The sequence below is a fragment of the Carlito syrichta genome, unplaced genomic scaffold, assembly GCF_000164805.1.
Source record: "Carlito syrichta isolate Samal-C Ts95f unplaced genomic scaffold, Tarsius_syrichta-2.0.1 Scaffold309865, whole genome shotgun sequence".
Classification (NCBI taxonomy): Eukaryota; Metazoa; Chordata; class Mammalia; order Primates; family Tarsiidae; genus Carlito; species Carlito syrichta.
The window spans coordinates 74,492-96,633 of NW_007253961.1; the positions used below are offsets into that span (position 1 = coordinate 74,492).

The 22,142-nt window shown below is 45.3% G+C and overlaps 1 protein-coding gene across 6 annotated transcripts in view; it reads left to right on the forward strand.

Moving 5' to 3' along the window:
• Positions 1-22,142, forward strand: part of MTMR14 (myotubularin related protein 14) — a 52,119-nt gene that overhangs the window by 5,435 nt on the left and 24,542 nt on the right. For 5 of the 6 annotated variants that reach the window (XM_008068100.1, XM_008068101.1, XM_021717573.1 and 2 more), the window contains 7 exons: positions 6,564-6,672; positions 13,120-13,195; positions 13,503-13,563; positions 14,781-14,903; positions 16,130-16,203; positions 20,429-20,499; positions 21,106-21,180. In XM_008068100.1, the coding sequence (XP_008066291.1) occupies positions 6,564-6,672; positions 13,120-13,195; positions 13,503-13,563; positions 14,781-14,903; positions 16,130-16,203; positions 20,429-20,499; positions 21,106-21,180 (589 nt within the window). The remainder of the gene's footprint in view (positions 1-6,563; positions 6,673-13,119; positions 13,196-13,502; positions 13,564-14,780; positions 14,904-16,129; positions 16,204-20,428; positions 20,500-21,105; positions 21,181-22,142) is intronic. The other variant, XM_021717574.1, reaches the window with a different exon arrangement.

Below are 22,142 nucleotides of genomic sequence, written 5' to 3' on the forward strand. Positions count from 1 at the left end.
GGAGCGCAGTGGCTGCTCCCGGCCACCGCAGCCTCAACCCGCTGGGCTCCAGTGATCCTTCCGCCTCAGCCTTCTGAGTAGCCGGAATTACAGGCGCGTGCTACCACGCCTGGCTGATTTTTTGATTTTATTGTAGAGATGAGGTCTCGCTGCCCAGGCGGGTCTCGAACCCACGGGCTCAGGCAATCCACTCACCTCAGCCTCCCAAAGGCACGGGATGAATTGGGCTTTATTAAGCCCTGTTATTTGTGGATTTTAGCTCTTCCTAACTCCTCCTTCCAGAGTAAGGTAAATTCAGCTCCTATAAATCTCTACACCAAAGTTTCTAAACAAAAGCTTTTTTGGGGGGCGGACTTTGTCCTTCCTCTCCTTCCCACCCTCTTCAGTGCTGACTGGTGGTTTTATCTGTGCCCTAATGGCAGCCTGATGTTAAGATCAGCTGTATACTTGGAAGACTGAGGCAGAAGGATTGCCTAAGCCCAGCAGGTCAAGGCTGTGGTGACTGTGAGCATGCCACTGCACTCTAGCCTGGGCAACAAGAGTGAGACTCCAACTAAAAAAAAAAAATCAGCTGTAATCAGGATAGTTCTTCTCCACTTTGATTTTATGAGTGAATCATCTGGGGATCTTGTTGCAACACAGAGTCTAATTCAGTAGATCTGAGATGGGCCCTGAGATTTGGCATTTTCTTTTTTCTTTTTTTTTTTTTTTTTTTTGAGTCAGGGTTCTCACTCTTGTCACCCAGCCCGGAGTGTAGTGGCACGCTCACAGCCACCGCAGCCTTGACCTGCTGGACTCAAGCAGTCCTTCCACCTTAGCCTTCCAAGTAGCTGGAACAACTGGCACATGCCACCCCTGGTTATTTTTTTGATTTGTTGTGGAGACAAGGTCTCGCCAAGTTGCCCAGGCTAGTCTTGAACCCCTGGGCTCAGACAGTTCTCTTGCCTCCATCCAAAAGTGCTGAGATTGCAGGCGTGAACCAGCATGCCTGGCTAGATTTGGCATTTTATTTTATTTTATTTTATTTTTTTGAGTTGGAGTCTCACTCTGTCGCCCAGACTGGAGTGCAGTGGCCGCTCCCGGCCACCGCAGCCTCGACCTGCTGGGCTCCGGCGATCCTTCTGCCTCAGCCTTCCTAGTAGCTGGAATCACAGGTATGCGCTACCAAGCCAGGCTGATTTTTTGATTTATTGTAGAGATGAGGTCTTGCTGCCCAGGTGGGTCTCGAACCCGCGGGCTCAGGCAATCCACTCACCTCAGCCTCCCAAAGGCACGGGATTACAGGCTGAGCCACCGAGCCTGGCTTATTTGGCATTTTCTAACAAGCTCCCAGGTGATATAAAACCATCCTACAGTAAGAGTACATTGAGAAATCCAGGCTTAGTGGCCTCATGGAAGTTTTTCCTGGAAGGAAACAAGTTGAGTGTTGATCCATTAAAGAAAAGGAAACTAGCTGGGCTCGGTGGCTCAGCCTGTAATCCTGTGCCTTTGGGAGGCTGAGGTGAGTGGATTGCCTGAGCCCACGGGTTCGAGACCCGCCTGGGCGGCGAGACCTCATCTCTACAATAAATCAAAAAATCAGCCGGGCGTGATGGCACGTGCCTGTAATTCCAGCTACTCGGAAGGCTGAGGCTGAAGGATCGCCGGAGCCCAGCAGATTGAGGTTGCGGTGGCCGGGAGCGGCCACTGCACTTCAGTCTGGGCAACAGAGTGAGACTCCAACTCAAAAAAAAGAAAAGGAAACGAATATTTGGGTTTTTTTTGGGGGGGGGGGTTGAGTTGGAGTCTCACTTCGTCGCCCAGGCTGGAGTGCAGTGGCACACTCACGGCCACCCCAGTGTCGGCCTGCTGGACTCCAGTGATTCTTCTGCCTCAGCCTTGCAAGTAGCTGGAACTACAGGTGCACGCTACCATGCCCAGCTAATTTTTTTACTTATTGTAGAGATGAATTCTCGCCAAGTTGCCTGGACTGGTCTCGAACCCACAGGCTCAGGCAATCCACTTGCCTCAGCCTCCCAAAGTGCTGGGATTACAGGCTGGACCACCAAGCCCAGCTGCCACTACCAAACATTCTTAACCCTAGAGGAGTTACTGAAGTTTGTTTTTACTTTTCACTCCTTGCAAGGCCTTGAAGTGATATTGAGTGGGTCATGCCTATTTGTTGGAGGGAAGGGAGGTTGGGTATGCTTGGATAGGAAGAAATGTAATTTTCTGCTTTTTTCATTTCTGGCTTGGGTGTTACTATGACACTAATTAGCCTGAGTTAAACAAGGTAGAACTGGATTCAGGAAGTGGCTTCGTTAAGGAACCTTCCCATTTCTGTCCATCTGGGAATAGAAGCCTGAACAGGGATCTCTAACATGTTTGCCAATGTGTGTTCATTGAGCTGCTGCTGTGTGGTGGATCCTGGGGATCCACTTGGAAGTCAGATAGATGGGATTCTTTCCCTTAGGTCTACTGGGTAATTGAGACCAGTAAGTAAGCGGTAGTAATATAACAAGAGCTGACTTATGGGAAGTACAGGGAGGCACTGGGGGATAGTGGTTGAACCATGCACTCAGTAGCCACCCACCAGGGTGTATAATCAGCTTCCCTGTGTACCTGTTCTGTGACCCTGGGCTGGTGATGTCCTCTCACCCAAGCACCTCATCTGTAAAATGGGGCGAGTAAGAACTAACTGAGACAACATGAGTACAAGCCCTGCTTTGTGCTTCTATTAAATAGCAACCATGCCGGGCTCAGTGGCTCAGCTGGTAATCCCACACCTTTGGGAGGCTGAGGTGAGTGGATTGCCTGAGCCCGCGGGTTCGAGACCCGCCTGGGCAGGCGAGACCTCATCTCTACAATAAATCAAAAAATTAGCCGGGCATGGTAGCGCGCGCCAGTAATTCCGGCTACTCGGAAGGCTGAGGCTGAAGGATCGCCGAAGCCCAGCAGGTTGAGGCTGCAGTGGCCGGGAGCAGCCACTGCACTCCAGTCTGGGCGACAGAGTGAGACTCCAACTCAAAAAATAAAAAAATAAAAAAATTTTAAAAAAAGCAACCGTAACAGTTATCTCAAAAAATGTTGGGGCACATAATAGGAGCAACCCAACCCGTTTGAGAAAGTATAGTGTTGGTCTGGGAAAACTTCTGAGTTTAGTTAGGCAATTGTCTCCCATACTGAAAAGTACCTTTTTGTTTCACAGAGAAGCTGAGTGAGGGGAAGGCAGCAGCACTTGGATTCTCAGTGAGCTGTGAGCTTCCTGTGAGAAGTTGTGAGACAACGGCGTTTCCGTTGTCTTTTATTTTTTAATTATAATTTGAGAATGGTCTCATTTGTGTTTAATTGATGGTCGTGAGAGTAAAATCCAGTTAAATGTCAAAAGAAATCTCAACCACCTGGTTAAATACAGAAATTTCAAACAAATACGTAGGCGTATATTTATTCACTCACAGATGACTATCATGTGCCAGACACAGCTCAGTGCTTAGCACTACAATAATAGGATCCTAAGGACAAGAGATAATAAAAATAAGAAGAGGAACTGGTGAGGGAACAGAAACTGAATTGGTTCTTTGATTTGGGGAACCAGGAGAAGAAACCACTAGCTAGCCTAAAAAGAAAAGGTATGTCTTGACATTAAAAGACCTCCTTCATGGGCCAGGCACTATGGCTCATGTCTATAATCCCAGAGTACTGGGTGGCTAAGGCAGGAGGATTACTTGAGAAAAGGCACTCGAGACCAGCCTAGGCAATGTGGCGAGGTCCTGTGTCTACCTAAAGAAATTTTTTTTTTTTGAGTTGAGATCTCTCTCTGTTGCATGGGCTGGAGTGCAGTGGCATGATTATGTTTATGGCTCATGGCAGCCTCCATCTCCCAGGCTCAGGCAGTCCTTCCACCTCAGCATCCTGAGTAGCTGGGACTACAGGCATGTGCCACTATGCCTGGCTGATTTTTTTTTTTTTAGACAAAGTTTTGCTCTGTTGCCCAGGCTGGTCTCAGAGTCCTGGCCTCAGTAGTTCCCCACCTTGGCCTCCCAAAGTACTGGGATTACAAGCATGAGCCATTGAGCCTGGACCGCAAAAAATTTTTTTAAAGAACTCCTTAGAGGGAGATGCCAGTGTGTTCTCCACTTGGATTTGTTGTTGTTTATTTGTTTTAACAGAAGTTTAGCATGAGATGCCCATCTTGGTTTTGAGGAGAGCTTGCTGGATGGAGGAACTCAACTGGTAGAATCAAGTGCAGTTTTAAGGCATTTTAGGGCTCAGGGAGAGCTACCAGTATGGGCTAAGTGAGAGTCTGTCCCACCAGTGATGCTGACCAGATCTGTGAAAGCAACTTGGGGTGGCACTGAGAAGTGGGAGGAAGACACTTTGAGCAGTGCTCTAGGTGTTCTCTGTTTTGTCTAAGTTTAATTAGGCAGTTGTCCGTACTGAGGTGCCTTTTTATTTCATAGAGAAACTGAGTGAGGGGAAGGCAGCAGTACTGTTTCTCAGTGAGCTATATGTGCTCAGGACTGCCTGGTGGGTCTGTGCCACTCTAGGCACTTTGAAAAGACTCTTCAGGGCAAGCATGGTGGCTCACACCTGTAATCCCAGCACTTTGGGAGGCAGAGACCACCCTGTGCAACATGGTGAGACCTAATCTCTACAATAAATAAAAAAATTAGCCAGGCATGGTGGCGCACGCCTGTGGTTCCAGCTACTTGGAAGCCCGAGGCAGAAGGATCACCTGAGCCCAGCAGGTCGAAGCTGCAGTGGCCATGAGCATGCCACTGCACTCCTGTCTGGGTGACAGAATGAGACTCTGACTCAAAAAAAAAAAACCCAAAAAACAGAAAAGGCTCCTCAGCCTCTTCGTGTTTGCCATTCTTCCTCCTTCCTTCAACAGAGAAAAATAATTTAATGACAAAAATCATATCTTACAGAAAAATGCACCATGGGAAATGTAAATCCTCTTTTTATACCTTCTTGTTCTTATTCCAAGATCATCCTGCTTTTGATCCCGGTTTTTATTTGAAGACCGCTTTTTAACTTCAATTGCAGGCCTCCACTTAATAGTTATATTCTCAAGCCATAGTTAGTGGCGTTTATAGATGGGTTTCTACTAAGAATTCAGTGTTTTTAAGCCGGGCTTGGTGGCTCAGCCTGTAATCCTGCGCCTTTGGGAGGCTGAGGTGAGTGGATTGCCTGAGCCCGCGGGTTCGAGACCCCCCTAGGCAATTTGGCGAGACCTCATCTCTACAATAAATCAAAAATTAGCCGGGCATGGTAGCGCACGCCTGTAGTTCCGGCTACTTGGAAGGCTGAGGCGGAAGGATCGCCGGAGCCCAGCAGGTCGAGGCTGCGGTGGCCGGGAGCAGCCACTGCACTCCAGTCTGGGTGACGGAGTGAGACTCCAACTAAAAAAAAAAAAAAAGAATTCAGTGTTTTTAAGACTTTGTATTTTTATTAACACCAGCAGCATCCAGATACACTTTAAAAAGTTACCACAAATATATGGAAGTTGCTGATTTATTCCTTCTGAAACAATATTTGTGTGCATGTGTACATGAGGACCCTTGCAATAATATGCAGATGCCTGGAAAGATTAGGATGTGGAAGGAATTAAACCCCCTCTACAACTTGGCCTGAAAACTCAACTCCTTTAAGGAAGGAACATGAATGTCTTCCATTTCTTCAGCTTGGTTTCTCTGCATAGCTGGGAAAGCTTCCTGCTCTCACTTTCCTACCTGTTGTTTCTCTTGCTACCAGAAGCTCTGACGGTCTGATGTGAGGCCTTTGCTAATGGTTGGTAGGTGAGTGTATGATAATAGACCCTTATTTTAGGGAAGCGTGTTTTGCTATGGGGGTGACTTACTGGAGTGCATTTCTAAACCTGACTCTTTCATGTTCTAGGAGCTCTCTTACCAAACATAGCGCATTAACTATTATGTGTCCCAGTGCCACAAATAAGCTTCTCTTTTGTCTCCTTTGCCCCAGCATTTTCTACGCTGTTTGCTATTTGAACTGTTAAAAATGAGAATATTGGTTAGATGTCAGCAGCTTAGACCCTTGTGACCCATGAACCTTCATCTCATCCTGCCCTCTAAAAGAGCACAAAAATACATATTCATAGAGTTGTGTAAAAACTAATCACAAAAATGTCCCTATGATATCCAAAGGGTCCCCAGGGTACCAGGTCTTATCCTGGGAGTAAAAAACTGGACATTCTAGACATAATCAACTTTCAGTTCACTATGCATATTTCTGAGTTTTATATACTTTATAGCTCACTTTTTTTTCATCTTAAAGGTTCAGAAATCAGGGTGGGTTACATTTTAATACTTTAAAATTTAATATAATGAGCATTTTTTTCTTTCCTGAAACTTAATATATCAATGATCTAGAACTTAGGAACTGTAACATTTATTAAATTTTAAATAGGTATTCTTTTTTTCTGATCAAACTTATAGCAAACAATAAATGAGTATTCTTGCACACATTTACAGACTTAGTATGGAGTCTATGTGAACAGACACGTATACACAAAATGCCCAGTTAGAAGTCAGCCTGACCTGTCTTTCTTGCCCATGTATTAGGTTTGAGAGTACTGTGCAAGTGAGCAAGTTGCAAGACCTCATCAACCGCAGCAAGATGGCCAGGTGCAGAGGACGGTTTGTCTGCCCAGTGATTCTGTTCAAGGGCAAGGTAAGGCCATGCCATAGCCTCACAGTTCAAACCTCTCTTCTGGGGTAACGGACTTAATGAAAAGTGTAGGGTCTTTTCTTTCTCAGCATTTGCCAGCCAAGGGTCGGGCAGTTAATAAGTGCCTGGTGCTGTAGAAAGCAGACCAGAGAAACAGACCAATTCTGACTGAAGGATGTTTCTACATAAGGGAAGGGATAGTCACACCAGAGTACCTCACCCCATGTTCTGGAGCTAGACTGCCTAGTTCAGATCCTGACTTACTTCCTGCCTGGGCAAGGCCTCAGTTTCCTTTTTTATAAAATGGGAATAATAATCATACCTATTTCGGAGGTTTATGAGTAGATTAAATTGAGTTACTATATTGTTTGCTCATTCTTTCAGTCATATAATTCACCAAGTATTTGTGTGTTGTGTAACAGATACTGCTTTAGACAAAAAGCCTTACCCTAATGGAGCATATATTCTAGTCGCTTTTTTTTTTTTTTTAATGAGGTCTCGCTCTGTTACTCAGACTTGTGCGCAGTAGTGCCATTATAGCTCACTGTAACCTTGAAGTCCCGGGTTCAAGTGATCCTTCTGCCTCAGCTTCCCGAATAGCTGGGACTACAGGAATGCACTGCCATGCCTAGCTCTAGTGGCTATTGTTAATTTGCTTCTCAAATATGACCTTATTTTACCTATCCTGTTTTTTGGTGTAAGAGATATTCACATTTTATTACCATTGCAGATGAAATGAAGACTCAAAGTGGTTAAATAACTTTCCCAAGTGTATTTTACATAACAAGAGAGCTGGAATTTGAACCTATCTCAAACACTGTTCTGTAATTTAGGGTTGCATGCTGTGGTATAAGAGAAACTTACAAGGGCGTGGAGTGACAGACTGACCATCTGACCAATGGCCTCAACAGAGCAGGACATAACTTGAGAGTGTTGGATGACAAGAAGGATGCTAATTGATAGGAAGGGGGAGGAGGGTGCTACAGCATTGGAAGAGGCATGGAGGTGGGAATGAGAGACTTCCCTGACTAAAGTAGAGGGTACATGTCAGGGCAGAGAACGGAGGGGTTTGAATGAAGGAGACTGAATGCCAACCAAGGGGTTTGTGTTTGCCAGAAGAGCTATTGTGGGTTTTGAGCAGGGAAATACAGAATGCTAGTAGCATTTTGGGGAAAATGGGTCCAGGAGGAGTGGATTAATGTACAGAGCCTGGAGAAGGGGAGGGGAGTAGGGATGCAGTCTGTCTGTTTATTTAGCAGATACCGGCATGCCTCAGTGGAGGCAGAGCAGTGGGGAAGAAAGTCTGAGTGTTGTCTCAGTCCCTGGTGTACCTTTCTTTTGTAAAGTAGGAGAAGGGCAATCGGGAAAGGGGAGGTAGGAAAGGAGACAGCCGAAGGCTTTCTTGGGCAGATTGATTTTATGTATGGAAATGAAGTCCTGGAAAATGATTCCCTTATATCTATTTGCTACCACTTTGGAAAGTTTTCGTGTTCCTAGAAGTTACTAGAGCTCCAGTTTAAAGACCACTACTCTATGGAGCATAGTGGTTGTCACTAGAAGTTGCATAGGGTATACTCCAACCAGTGTTTCCCAAGGAGTGCTCCATAGAACAGCATTTTTTTTTTTTTTTTTTTGAGTCAGAGTCTCACTTTGTTGCCCAGGCTGGATTGCAGTGGGACACTGGTCTCAGGTGATCCTTTTGCCTCAGCCTTCCAAGTAGCTGGAACTACAGGCATGCGCCACCATGCCCGGCTGATTGATTGATTGATTGACTGAAGAGATGAGGTCTCGCCAAGTTGCCTGGGCTGGTCCCGAATCACTTGCCTCAGGCAGTCCTCTTACCTCCACCTCCCAAAGTGCTGGGATTACAGACATGAGACACCACACCCGGCATAACAGCATTTTAAGGATACGTTTGTGAAAAGCATTTTCTGTCAAATAAAAATGCATACTAGACTCACCTCTAGTGTTCAGATTCATAAAGTACATTGATATGTATACATTGACATAGTTAAACTGAAAATTCTTGTGGAAATCTGTGTAGCTTTGTCAGTTCTGGTATTTCTCCTTTGTCTGCAAATCATGTGTAAGAAAATTTGCCGAATGTGTACGGGAAATACCACACTAAACAACTCCTGATTCTTAGGACAGACTAGTAGGAGAGCGTTTTGGCAGGCTGTTAGCACATATATCCTGGATGGGCCTGTGAGGGGGCCTGTGAGGAAAGAGACTAAGCCAGCTGATTGTAGAGGTGGCTGTGGTTGCCTCAAGGAATTGGTCTGAGGAGGCTTTAGTGTTTCTGTATGTTCATAAGGACTTTGCTGTTACCCCTGAGCCTTCTCTCCCAGGCAGGTGATACCCTTTCATGCCTCTGAGCTTCCCTGGACTCCATCAGTGCTCACTCACTCTGTATCTGTTTGTGTACACTTTTTTCTCACTGTGTTTAAATGTCTGTCTGTCCCCACTGCTGCAGTCCTTTTAGTGTCAGGGGTCTTGTCTTTCTGCTGTCCTCCTAGCACCTAGCAGAGTGTGCTCAGCATGTAAGTGCATGCTCAACAGGAAGATGCTGCTCTGGATAAAGCAGTAGTGGGCCCTGTGTTGGGTTCTTTAGGACAGATGAACAAGATTGTCCTTGCTCTCATGGAGCTCAAGTAGTGAGGAAGGCAGGCGTGTGAACAGGCAGTTGGAGGGATATTGGGAAGAGCAGAAAAACAGCTGCTGTTGTGAACTGAGGACCCAGATATGTGGCTCACAGCAGCACTTGGGAACGAGTGAGATGGTGACAGCGTTATTACCAACACTATTTTAGGGGCACCTACCTCTACCAGGTTGGAAGGGAGGAAGGCATGTTAAGAAATTCTTGCTTCCTGCTTCCTTCAAAACTCAATTCAGTGTGGCTAGTGCAACTAAGGCACTAAATGTTTTATTGTGTTTTTCATTGCAATTTAAATTTTAAAGCTAAAGCAGTGTAAAAGTGTTTTTTGTTGGCCAGGCACAGTCTCACTCCATCGACCAGGCTGGAGTGCAGTGGCACGCTCACGGCCACCCCAGAGTCGACCTGCTGGACTCCTGCAATCCTTCTGTCTCAGTCTTCCAAGTAGCCGGAAATGTAGGCATGTGCTCCCCCACCTGGCTTTTTTTTTTTTTGTAGAGACAAGGTCTTGCCAGGTTCCCCCAGTTGGTCTCAAACCCGCGGACTCGGGCAGTCCAGTTGCCTCAGCCTCCCGAAGTGCTGGGATTACAGGCTGAGCCACCAAGCCCAGCAAAATACATTTTTTAAAGTGACAGCATGTTGGCATAATATTTTGATTAATGTTGGGTTAAATAGAATATGTTTAAAAATACATTTTTTAGCTCAGTTCAGGCATTGAAGAGTAAATTGTTCTCTCATACCATTTTTTCCCTGAACATTTGTTTCTGGCTTTTAGACAATTAAAATTGGTACAATTTATCTTTTCTTTGTTTCTTTCCTTAAGAGGTGGGAAGTAGAGGTCAGCCACTGTTATTCTGCATGCCAAAATTGGTTACTAGATAGCAAATTTGGCTGGGCGGTTGGTTCATGCCTGTAATACCAGCACATTGTGAGGCTGAGGCGGGAAAATTGCCTGAACCCAGGAGTTCGAGGCCAGCCCAGGCAACAGTGAAACTACAAAATAAAAATTACAAAAAATTAGGCAGGCGGGGTGGTATGCACTAAAGTCCTAACTACTCAGAAGGCAAGACAGGAGGATCGCTAGAGCCCAGGAGTTTAAGGCCTTGGTGACCTGTGATCGTGCCATTGCACTCCAACCTGGGTGACAGAGTGAGACTCTGTCTCCAAAAATATAATTAATTAATTAGATTAGTAGATCCTACAGAATGTTACTCCACCTGCAGAACTGGAGGCCATTCCTAACTAGGTAAATGGAGAGCATTCAGCATGTATTTTGTGGGTTTTTTTTGAGTTGGAGTCTCACTCAGTCACCCAGACTGGAGTGCAGTGGCCTCTCCCAGCCACCGCAGCCTCGACCTGCTGGGCTCCGGCGATCCTTCCGCCTCAGCCTTCCGAGTAGCTGGAACTACAGGCGCGTGCTACCACACCCAGCTAATTTTTGATTTATTGTAGAGATGAGGTCTCACCAAGTTGCCCGGGCGGGTCACGAACCCGCGGGCTCAGGCAATCCACTCACCTCAGCCTCCCAAAGGTGCAGGATTACAGGCTGAACCACTGAGCCCGGCTTATCTTGTGTTTTCTATCAGGAGCTAACTTACATTGCAGAAACAATGGAGTTAAGGAGCAAGAATCAAGAGTTAGATTCTGCAATGGGGTCAACCTTTCCCCCAGGAGCTTTCCTGAAGAGGCTGGTGCCCACTTGGGGTCGTGGCCTATTCACTCATTCTCCTTCTGACTCTGGATGAGTCTTTCTGGGCCCATGTCTGACTGCCTCAGTTACCAAAAAGACAAGGACAATAGAAGATATTTGGAAGAATTTGGAGCAGAAAGAGGGTCGCAAGGCTCAGCAGCCAAAGAGAGTACGTATCTGCTTTGAAAAGATTTAGCAGAAAAAATGCAAAGGAAGGGGAAGGCCAGGTATCAGCAGCCTAAATGGGAGAAGGGTGGACTTATGGATGCCTATGGAACTGGAAGAACCACACATCCTCCCATTGTTTTGGTCTGGGACATCAGACTTCCCCTTTCCCTTTGGAGTCTCAGGCATCCTCAGCTCTTTCTTACTAAAGCTCTCCACTTTTATTGCTCCTAACTACTTGGATGATCCCCTTAAGGCAAGGACTCTTAACAGTGTCTGGGAATGTTTTTGTTAATGGACTTGGAAGAGTCTAGAAAGTCCTGGAAATATAGGTAAACTTTGGTGTGTACGCTTTTTTCTGGATACGGTTGATAGTTTTCATTAGATTTTCTTTTCTTTTTTTGAGTTAGAGTCATACTCTGTCGCCCAGGCTGGAGTGCAGTGGCAAGCTTACAGCCACCGCAGCCTCTAGCTGCTGGGTTCAGGTGATCCTTCCACCTCAGCCTTCCAAGTAGCTGGAACTACAGGCATGTGTCACCACACCTGGCTAATATTTTGATTTAATGTAGAGATGAGATCTTGCCAAGTTACCTGACTGGTCTTAAAGCCATGAGCTCAGGTAATCCTCTCACCTCAGCTTCCCAAAGTGCTGGGATTATAGGCATGAGCCACCGTGCCTGGCTTCATTAGATTTTCAAAGTGCTTTTAGAGAGACAGTTAAGTGCCTGCTACTAGGGTACCATTTGGGCCAGCAGGAATTCCAGCCCTAGTCCTTTCCATCGGCTTCCAGGACAACTACCCCACAAACCCATTCTTGCCACAGCACTGCCCAAGTTCTACTACCTCAGAGAGAGCTCTCACCCATACCTCTTTCCTGTAGCAGCAAGACTGTTCCCTTTCCATGATCTTATAGTGGGGAAGGAGTCACTTTGAGTCTTTTGCAATCTTCCAGGGACCCACTTGACATCGTCACATTGTGCGACCCATTCAGCAGTGGGCCCCAGTTTCCCCACTCTAATATAATGGAGCTGTGTTCTCCTAGCCTTTAGCTAGACTCTGGACTGGTTTGCTTCTCCATCACCAGGTATCTCCACCCACTGTCCCTGGCCCTGCTGGATCTCATCAAACACAATTTTTTAAAGTATATAACTTTACAATTAGATATTGAAGTTCATGCTAGTTGCCTGGTTTCTGGAATTCTAACTCTCAAACTAATCCCTTTAGTGATGAGGGAAAGAATAACATATTTAAGCGCAGTTACAGCCACTACATTTTCTTGATAATTTCTTTTTTGGGGGACCAAAGGGAGGCCCAAACTTCACCTGTACAATGACCACTTATGTAGTTAATCCTGTATTGTACCCCACATCTTTAAAATTTTATAAATAAAATAAATAAATAAATGTTTTAAATGTGTCCCTTACTTGGTCCCCCTGCTAGAAAGGTTGTTCCCTCCCCAAGCTAGACCGTTCCAAATCACAATAAGCACACAGGCTTCAGAGGCAGGTGAGTTTGGATCAAACTCCAGCTTACCCCTCATTGTATGACCTTACATATCACTTAACCTCCCTGAGCCCGTTTCTCCTCATCGTGAGACAGCCACAGTGCACTTGCCATGTCTTCCCCATGGGCTTGTGAACATTCACCGAGAAGATAGTGTGAATTTTTCAGTGCCATGTCCAGCACATGGTACACATGCACCAACCACCCAATCTTATTCCCTGTTGATAACTCTGATGCCTCTTATTTAGGAGATTCCCTCAATAGAGGGTGTTAAGTTCTAGGCATCCTCAGACTACTGTGGTTGCCTTGATGCTGATAACACTTTGGGCAGTGTTCCTGGGCCCATTGTGCTGGTCTGGAAAAATCAGAGGGGTCCTAGGTGTTTCTTCAGCTGTGCATTCTCAGAAAACTGACCCTGAAAATACTGTTTTTCTCACAGCACATTTGCAGGTCGGCCACACTGGCAGGATGGGGAGAGCTGTATGGACGCTCTGGCTACAACTATTTTTTCTCAGGTGAATGTTGAGCACAAGAACTCAGTCATAGAGAACAGCCACCCTTGACCACACTGTTATAGTTAGGGGTCTCAGTGAGCTAGGTGGAGACCAGAGGCCTTCCTTTTGTCAGGGAACAGGAGACAAGTAGGAATTCACCTTGGGATAAAGAAGACTGCCTAACATATGGGGATATGGTGTCCTTGGGGGTGGAGTCAGGTTGGCCCAGCCTCTCTATGGTGCTGTGGGGAAGGAGGCTGGTCAGGAAGCCCCTGGGTGGAGCCCTGTGCCTCCAGTCTCAGTGCTAACAGACTGGTTTCTCTGGCAGGAGGTGCAGATGATGCTTGGGCAGATGTGGAGGACGTCACAGAGGAGGACTGTGCTCTTCGGTCAGTGCCAGGCCACTGTGGTCAGGGGCTTGTGTTGGGGATGGGGTGTCTGGTCAGTGGTGGCCACAGTCATACTGACAGTGTGTATTTGTCAGTAGTACAGGTGAGTGGATTGGCTTCTTTCCTCCCATCTGTCAAGTCCATGCCCCTGAACTGAAATAGGGCTGTTGAAGTTCATCCAGTAGCTTAATCCCAAATACCTGAGCAGTCTGTCTCCACCCTGGCTGTACTTCAGGATCTCAGAGAGAAGGTCCCACTTCTGGGATTTTAGAAAAGCTCCTTTGCATGGTCTGTACCACGTGAAAAGTCTTTAACTGATGTCAGGCATCTCTGGAATGCACGCAAGCACCATAGTTAAGGTCAGCTTTTCAAATCATGGCTCCGCGCATGAAAGGGCAGTTCGCCATGCCCGGGTTCTGCCTGTTAGCCCTGAAAGCAGCAGCTCTGGCTTGTGCTCAAGAATGTTTGGCTCTCCCCCCAAGATCAAGTGACCTCTGCCTCAGCCAGGTCATCTTCTGCAGCATACACTGTTCCTGTTGAGAGGACTGCTGAGGACAGCAAAGCAGTGGACGCTTTAAAAAAAAAAAAGGAATAGTGACTGTTGACACTTTTACTTCTACCATTTTCTTTGTAGCTGATTAAAAGGCAGCCTATGGAATAGAAACATTTTCTTTCTCCTTGCTTTATAGGCCTTCTGTGTAGAAAAATTTCACTTGCTAGTATTTCACAATCAGTTGATAAAATTGCTCTAAAATCTCTATCTCCACAAGAATTTCAATCTGTTACATTATGAGCACAAGTCATGTGGCTAGGAATGGTCAGAAATAGAGTAAAAGCGGGGATGGAAGGAGATCAGCTCTAATGGAAGCTCAAAGATTCTATCAGCCACCAGCTTGCTGCTTTTTAGAACTCTTAAGGTTATCTTGAGCCTTCTTGTTTAATGTCAGAACAAAGCCCTTTCCCATTTCAGGTTACACATTTTTCTTCTTTGAAATGTACCCCAGAAATTGGGGTTATCTCTTAGAAAGTCACATTTCTTATACCCTCTCTGGAACCAGTTGCCTGTATGTGCCCCCTGCCACTACCATTTTCCAGCTTCTGGAGGAGAGAAACACAAGTTGTTGCCAGTGACATCCATACTTCCCTATGTACACTCCTACCCACAAACTCCTTTGTGAACATGCTTTGTAACTTCCCCTTCTGGCTCTTTATTTCAGAAGTGGTGACACACATCTTTTTGATAAGGTCAGAGGCTATGACATCAAACTGCTTCGGTACCTGTCGGTCAGATATATCTGTGACCTGATGGTAGAGAACAAGAAGGTGAAGTTTGGCATGAAGTAAGTACAAGCACCCACTGCAAAACGGACTGAGGCAGTGTGTACACTTGCAGGGCTGGTGATACATGGTGGTTACCACATGCTGGCCTCGTGCTGAAGGCTTTCTTATGCATCCTCTCAGTATATCTTTAGACAGCCCTGTAAGGCAGGTACTAGTCCCACTTTTACAGATGAGAAACTGAAGCACAGAGATTAAGTAACTTGCTCAAGTTTGTATGTTAGTGAGCCATTGATCTCTAACTGGTGCTCTACTTTCTCCTTCTCTTAGACACTCTTATTTTTTTTCCCCCCTGCCTCCAAGTTCTATGCTATGTCTGGTAGATTTGAATCTCTTTTAAAATGGAACTAAAGGGCATGGTGGTACATACCTATAATCCCAGCCCTTTGGGAGACCGAGGCAGGAGGATTGCTTGAGTCCAGGAATTAGAGACTAGCTTGGACAAACATAGCAAGACCTTGTTTCTACAAAATAAATTATAAAAAAAGTAAAATAGAACAAAAAAATCCATGTATTTCCAAATTTTACTTTGGTGACTGCTGTCATATGAAAATACATTCATGGAACCAAGTGTTCATATAAAAAGGCCAAACTTTAAGACTTGGAGCCTGGGTTAGAGTGATGAAACTATAGGAGCTTTTTCCATAATATTGTTTGTTGTTTTTAAATAATGTCTTTTGATTATCCTAAAAGGTTGTCTTAGAAAATAAGGCATACTGAGGCTAAAGTCAAAGCTCAGCTGTCTGCAAGTATCTGAATATTCCCTTATTTGTTCCTCCCTTTATCTGTTGGAATAGCACCCAATGTTTCTGTTCAGATGCTGCTTGGTCACCCTATTTAGAAATGACCTCAATGACTGTTAGAGGAGATAGGAGAGCATAGCGTTTCTCCCAAGGGGTTCTTTATGGACCATATTATTTGACTTTTGTCTCATCCACCTTCCTGGGTCAGAGTGGCTATGCTATGTGCATTTGGGGGCTTAAGTGGAAGGATGTTGTGCAACTTAAGGCTATGGTTGAGGCTAGCTACAGTACTAGAAGGGAGTGACCTTGCTTGATATGGAGTAAGGGGCAGAGAAAGTTAGAGGCACTACTAAAGGGAATCATTCTTAACTCTGAAGAGTTAAGATCTTTTAGCAGAAAGTTTATTTTAAGTTATAATACTCTTTGGGAAATGGTATGTGTTTGTGTATTGTGATACCATAACACATTGTGTCCCTGTTTTATAGTGTAACCTCCTCCGAGAAGGTGGACAAAGCCCAGCGCTATGCCGACTTCACTCTCCTCTCCATCCCGTATCCAGGTAGGGAACTCTTTCCTAGTCAAGTGACAGGCTTCCTGGGTCTGGGGGCCACGAGTAAGCCCTCTTTACTTAGGTACATTGATGCCCTGGGAGCTTTCTGGGAGGACTTACTTCAGCCAGCACAGGACATTTTGGTTCCCAATCCCAGGCCCTCACATTGAGGGCAAGATGGTGTCCTAGAAGGGGCTTTCCACTTAAAGGGTCTGGGGATTGAGTCCTGGCACTATTACTCACTAGCCACAACCCTGAGCAAGTTATTCACCTCTCCAAGCCTCAAGTTTCCTCTGGTGACAGTTAAAACTTAGAAAGATTTAGCTCAGGGTTTTGTTGTGAAGATTAGGTTATTTATGCCATAAGTGCTCTGTACATGAAAGTACTGTTTAAGTGTAAAGTGAAGTAGTTAGTTCTCTGTGTCAGCAACTACACTTGCTGCTCTAGCCTGAGGGGACATCAACCTTTGTGTGTATGTCTTGCAGTAATTGAGTTATTTGTGGAAATTGCCACAGGCAAGGCTGTTCTGGTGGTAGAAGAACACATAATTGCTCTGTCCCCAGTAACTGGACAGTAGCCACACCTGTTGCAGAGCACTTTGATATCTACAAAAGCTATGTTCGTCTCTGGCACATAGAAGTGAGTGCAACTTGTGGCCAGCACCGTATTCTCTACACAGAGTACTAAAGCTGTTATGCTAGTTTATAATATTCAAATTTTCTGGCAATACCTGCCTATTCAGCAGTGGAAGCCAAGGAGCCCTAACATCAGTGTAAGACTTTGTCAGCAGACAACAGGGTGCTCTTTTTCCTTGAAACCTCTTTCCTACTTCTCAGCACCAGCATCTACTTTCAATCTTGTGGTGAACCTCGTCTCCTAAATCTTGGAGCCACATAGCCAATAGCAAGGGCATGCAGGTTCATCTAGTTAGTGCCTTGTGAGGAGAGCATTTTCATCAGACACAAGCCGGGGGATAGTCAGACTCCAAACTTCACAGTAGCCTTGACCTGAGTGTCTCTGCACTATTTTCTGCCAGCATAGTGTTTTATGCCATATAGAACTGGGCGTGAGTCCCATCCCTAGCACTATGTGTTCTTGAAGAAGTCCTTAACCCTCCTGATAATCAGTTTCAGCCTTCATAAAATCAGGATAATGATCCTCATTTCAGAGTGAAGTGCTAAACTCACCCATATCAGGCACTATGTAAATAACAGGCCTATAATGAAGAGTAGATGAGAAGGAAGGCTCAGGAGTTCTCATCTTCCCCAAAAGCAACTTTAGGCCGATGTAGATGGTGATGATGATGATGCAGTGGGCTTGGCAGCATCAGACCCACACTTTAACAAAAGTATTCTACCCAAGAGCCCCATGCTGGAGCCATTGAACAGCTCTGCAGCTGATTTTCAGACCCAGCTTCAGACTTCCAGGAGGTGCTTTGGGGGTTCCACAGACTGAACTACTCCCTGCTGAACAAAAGGTTTGCACTGCCTGAGGAACCAGGCATCGCTTTCTTTGTTTAAATTTAGGTTCCAAGTAGGACTTGGTTTAGAAAAAATAGTTTTGCTGGAAGTATAAATATCACTGCTTCAAAATAGTAGCACAGTATTCTTTCTGCTGTAGTTTGGCAACTTGTTACAAGACTCCTGAAATGTTAACACCCTTTGACCCAGTTATTTTTCTAATAATCTTTCATTAGGCCATAATTCAGCTGATTTAGGGCTGAGGTGTTCATCATGATGTCTACTTGTAATAGAAAATGGGAGATATTTTCATTAACCAGAATAATGATTAAGTAAATGATGGCACATCCATCAGTAAAATGAAATATTACATAGTCATAGAAAAATTTTTAAATGCACACACTTTTTGACATAGAAAAAGTCACAGAGCTTAAGATAAGCAGGGTACAGAATTATATAGTACACTCTCAACTATGTAAAGGAAAAGGTACTTACAAAAAGAAGTTAGAAGGAAATGTGCCAAAATGTAAAAATCTGTCTGAATTCTTTTCCTGTTCTTCCCAAGAATTTTTTTCTTTGTTACAAAGGCATCAGAAGAGACCAGAATTTTTGTGCTACATCTGACAGCATGTGTGTGTTGAAGAGGGTTCCATAAAAAATCAAAAAGTCAAAAAACATAATGAAAAATAAAAATAAAAAAGCCAGAGACGGGGGAGAGGTACCATTGCACACCCAGATAAAGGGGACTGACAGGAGAGTCACTTTTACTCAATATGTTCTTGTGGGTTTTTTTTTTTTTTTTACATACTTGTATTACCTTATAATAAGGAAAAAAATAAAATTACCATCATCCAAATCAAGTCATGAGATGCGCTTTAATGCTGTTTAAGGAATCTCAGTCATTTCCAGGTATGTCAAACTAACTTGGGCTGATGTTGGCCTTTGGAAATAAGAAGTGTTCTAGGAGCAGTTCTTTCAGGGCACTGAAATAGATGGGGCCAAACCTCTGCAGCACAAATCTAATTTGTTTCTTCCTCGAATGAGTTACTGTTCTCACACCCCCGCTTTTGGTCCCTCCCCACTTGCCTTCCAGTGGGTTCAGAAGCCTGTTCAGGTAACAAACATCAGGCATTGCCTGGGTAGAGTCTATTTTAATTCTATCAGTTTCTCACAAAAACTGCTTTTGTATCATAGGCTGGGCTGAGCTCAACCTAGAGCCTGCAGTGTTGATTTGAGGAACTAGAGTTAGGGAAAACAGAGTACTTCACAAGAGCTCTGAGAGATAATTGGTGTCTCTTCTAAACCTGGGCCCTTAAGCGCAGGGCCTCTGTTATTTATAATTCTTCTTTTTCCCAGTGAGACACCCAAGAACAGGCTGAAATGTTATGGCTGAGGATTATTTCCTGACTTCTCAATCAGCAGTGAGGCCCGGGAATTACAGTTTTGTGTGGAATGAAAGCTGCTTCTGGAAAACACGGGGTGGGTCTCCAGAGGAAGCTCTCCTGTCTTTCCTGGAGTGGCCTCAGATAGGAACTTGGCCCAAGAGTTGATGTAACGTTCCATGTAAATTTTTTTGACCTGTAGCCACTTACCACAAAATTTGGACAACTGTTTTGTTGCCTCCGGAGCCTAACCAGATTTGGAGGTGTGGCCAAAGCCACATGCCCTCTGAAGTCTGCCTAGAGACCCTGGTTGAGGAACTTGGGAATAACTGCAAGAAACAACTGTCCAAGCACCTTCACCTACCGTGTTTCTTGAAGCCACCAGGAGCCCTTTGGAGGTCCAGATGCTCACTGTGCTGTGGCAAGCCACAGCTCCTGGGACCAGCCTCATTCCCTCTCACCAAGGCAGCTAACCTTGGTCAGAGGGAATGAGCAAAGTAGTTGACTTCAAGCTGCAGGCTGGCACAGTGAGCTCTTGTTGCTGCAGGAACTGTGTGATGATGATAGTAGTTCACTGCCATTTGAGCACCACTTGTGTTGTGCCAGGTGTTTTATATGAATAATGTCATCCTTAAACAGCCATTTTACAAATAAGAAAAGCAAGGCTTAGAGACATTAAACAACTTGTCCAGAGCCATGGAGCAAAGTGAAAAGCCCAGATTCGAAGCTGGGAATGTTGCCAAAGGCCTATTCTCTTCACTGTTCCTTTATTCCTGAGGGCTCACCTTATTGGAGTTTCTTATGGTTTTTCTACCAAAGGATACAGAAAAATATATCTTTATTTGCTTTGTTGGAGAAGACAGTGCCTCTTAAGCACCTGTTAGGTTCCATGCACCGTCCATAATTCCTTTCCAGTATGTTAAGATGTTCAGTCCTCACTGAAAGCCTGTGAAGCTAGTATTATTTGCCTCCATTTTAGAGATGAGGAAGAATGCAACTAGGTAAGTTCCTGAAAGAGTTGCTGGGGCTCACACTGTGAGTTATGCTTATGTTTGCTGGGATTGGCACTGCAGAGACTTGTAGGACAAAGGACCTACGGTGAGGGGGAAGTGACCAGTGGGCACAGATAGAGTTACAAAGAGGTGTGAGGGCAGGCGGTACCTAATGGAGAAGACATGCAGCTGGACAACCTGAGGATGGGCCCCTGGCTCTTGCCTGCACAGTCCAGTCCTCACTCATGTCACCTTTGGCTTCACCAGAGCCACAAGTGTGGAGAAGTATGTGAGCTACTGACCCCTCTGTTCTTCACTCAGGGCCCTGGCCTGCCAGAACTGTCTCAGGAGACTTTGGGGCTGGGAAGGGAGGTGTCATAACTCTGCCCTTCTTTTCCAGGCTGTGAATTTTTCAAGGAATACAAGGATCGGGATTACATGGCTGAAGGGCTCATATTTAACTGGAAGCAGGTATGACCAATAATATTCATTAACTTGGGACTTATCTCCCTTTGTAAAAGGAGACCAAGGAAAACAGCTAGAAATCTTTTGAGGGAAAATGACCCTTTTCCTTTCTCTTTCTTCTCTGAGTCTCGCTACTTCTTTCTGTCCCTCTTCTCCTTCTATATACATGTTAAATTCTCATAATACTTTCCTCTCCCTCTTTTAATCTCTCCTTTTCTTTAAAGAAATTTTTCAGGAACAAGATTTAAAAGTCTTCCTTTTCTCTACTGTCTGTGTGAAGGCTGGAAGCAGCATCTTGTCCCTTCCCCTATTTGCAGGAGCAGGCCACAGGAACCTGCTGGAGGCTGAATACAGATTGATCTTGTCTATTTCAGCAACAAACCTTCAAATGTCCAGCTGAAAAACTCCACTCAGCTGCAATGATCTGGCCACTTTGATTTTTTTTTAAGCTGTCACTCCCAGGGTAGCACAGGCATCTGACTTGGAGAAGGCAAGCACTGTGGAGGGATATCCTGCCGGTGGTAGTCACAGCTTCAGGGGTGAAACCTGCCCCATCTCTACAGCCTCTTCTGGTGGCCAACCCACATCTCACAGGTGACTTTCTGTCCCTAGGACTACGTCGATGCCCCATTGAGCATACCCGACTTCCTGACTCACTCTCTGAACATTGACTGGAGCCAGTATCAGGTGAGGGGTTGACTCAAGCAAGGCAGGATAAGGAAGTGGGGACCAAGGGTACCCCTGCTGCCTACCCACCAGACCCCCCTGCAAAGGTATGACAGTCTGGTCTGTGCCATCAAATGGCTTTGGCCCTCTGACTGCTCAGAAAAGCCTAGGAAAGGAAAAACTGCTTATCTGTTTAACTCTCTCTCCTGATTTGCTCATGGCCCAGAAAAATCAAAGCTTTCTGAACGTGACTCATTCAAAGATTTGCATTTACCAGGAGGTTCTGTTTCCAGAGGACCTCATAGAGTCTGCTTTTCCAGGTCTGGACTTTAGCGACTTTTTCATTTTTCCTTTTAAATGTATGTTCTGCCAAAGGAAATACAGAGCTGCCTGACCTCATTTGATTATAGAAATGTTAAAATTACTTCCATTGTGTTCTCCTCTGTCACTGTACACCATGGAAGGGGCCCCTAGCCTTACTGGATGGATGTATCTCTACCCTGTTTAGCCCACACAGTCTAAAGGCTGCCAGCAGCCTTGCTCACCTCTTGCTTCAGACAGAACAAGTAGTCTTGTTCTTCCTGTGACCTTTCCCATGTCTTGTTCCCTTTGCCCAACTGCCACCTTGCAGCTTCTTGTCTGGCTGACATACTGCCCTTCAGGCTTTGGCTCGCGTGTCTGCTTCAGGAAGAGTTCCCGAAGCATTCCCGGCAATTTGGATGCCTACATCTACATTCCCATTAACCCCCTGGGCACATCTATCATGGAATTTTCCACTGAGCTATAGTCACTGACTTAGAGATCTGCTTCCCTGAAATCCAGAAGGATGGAGGACCTATGTATCCCAGCACAGAAACAGGCACAGATCCTAGAGCTTGAAAGACCAAGTTAGTGAATACTAGAAAACGTTTTGCCTTCCTGCTAATTTCCTTTTTTCTCAGGTAGACCACTCCCACCCAGCCTTGAGGTATTTCTCAGAGAGG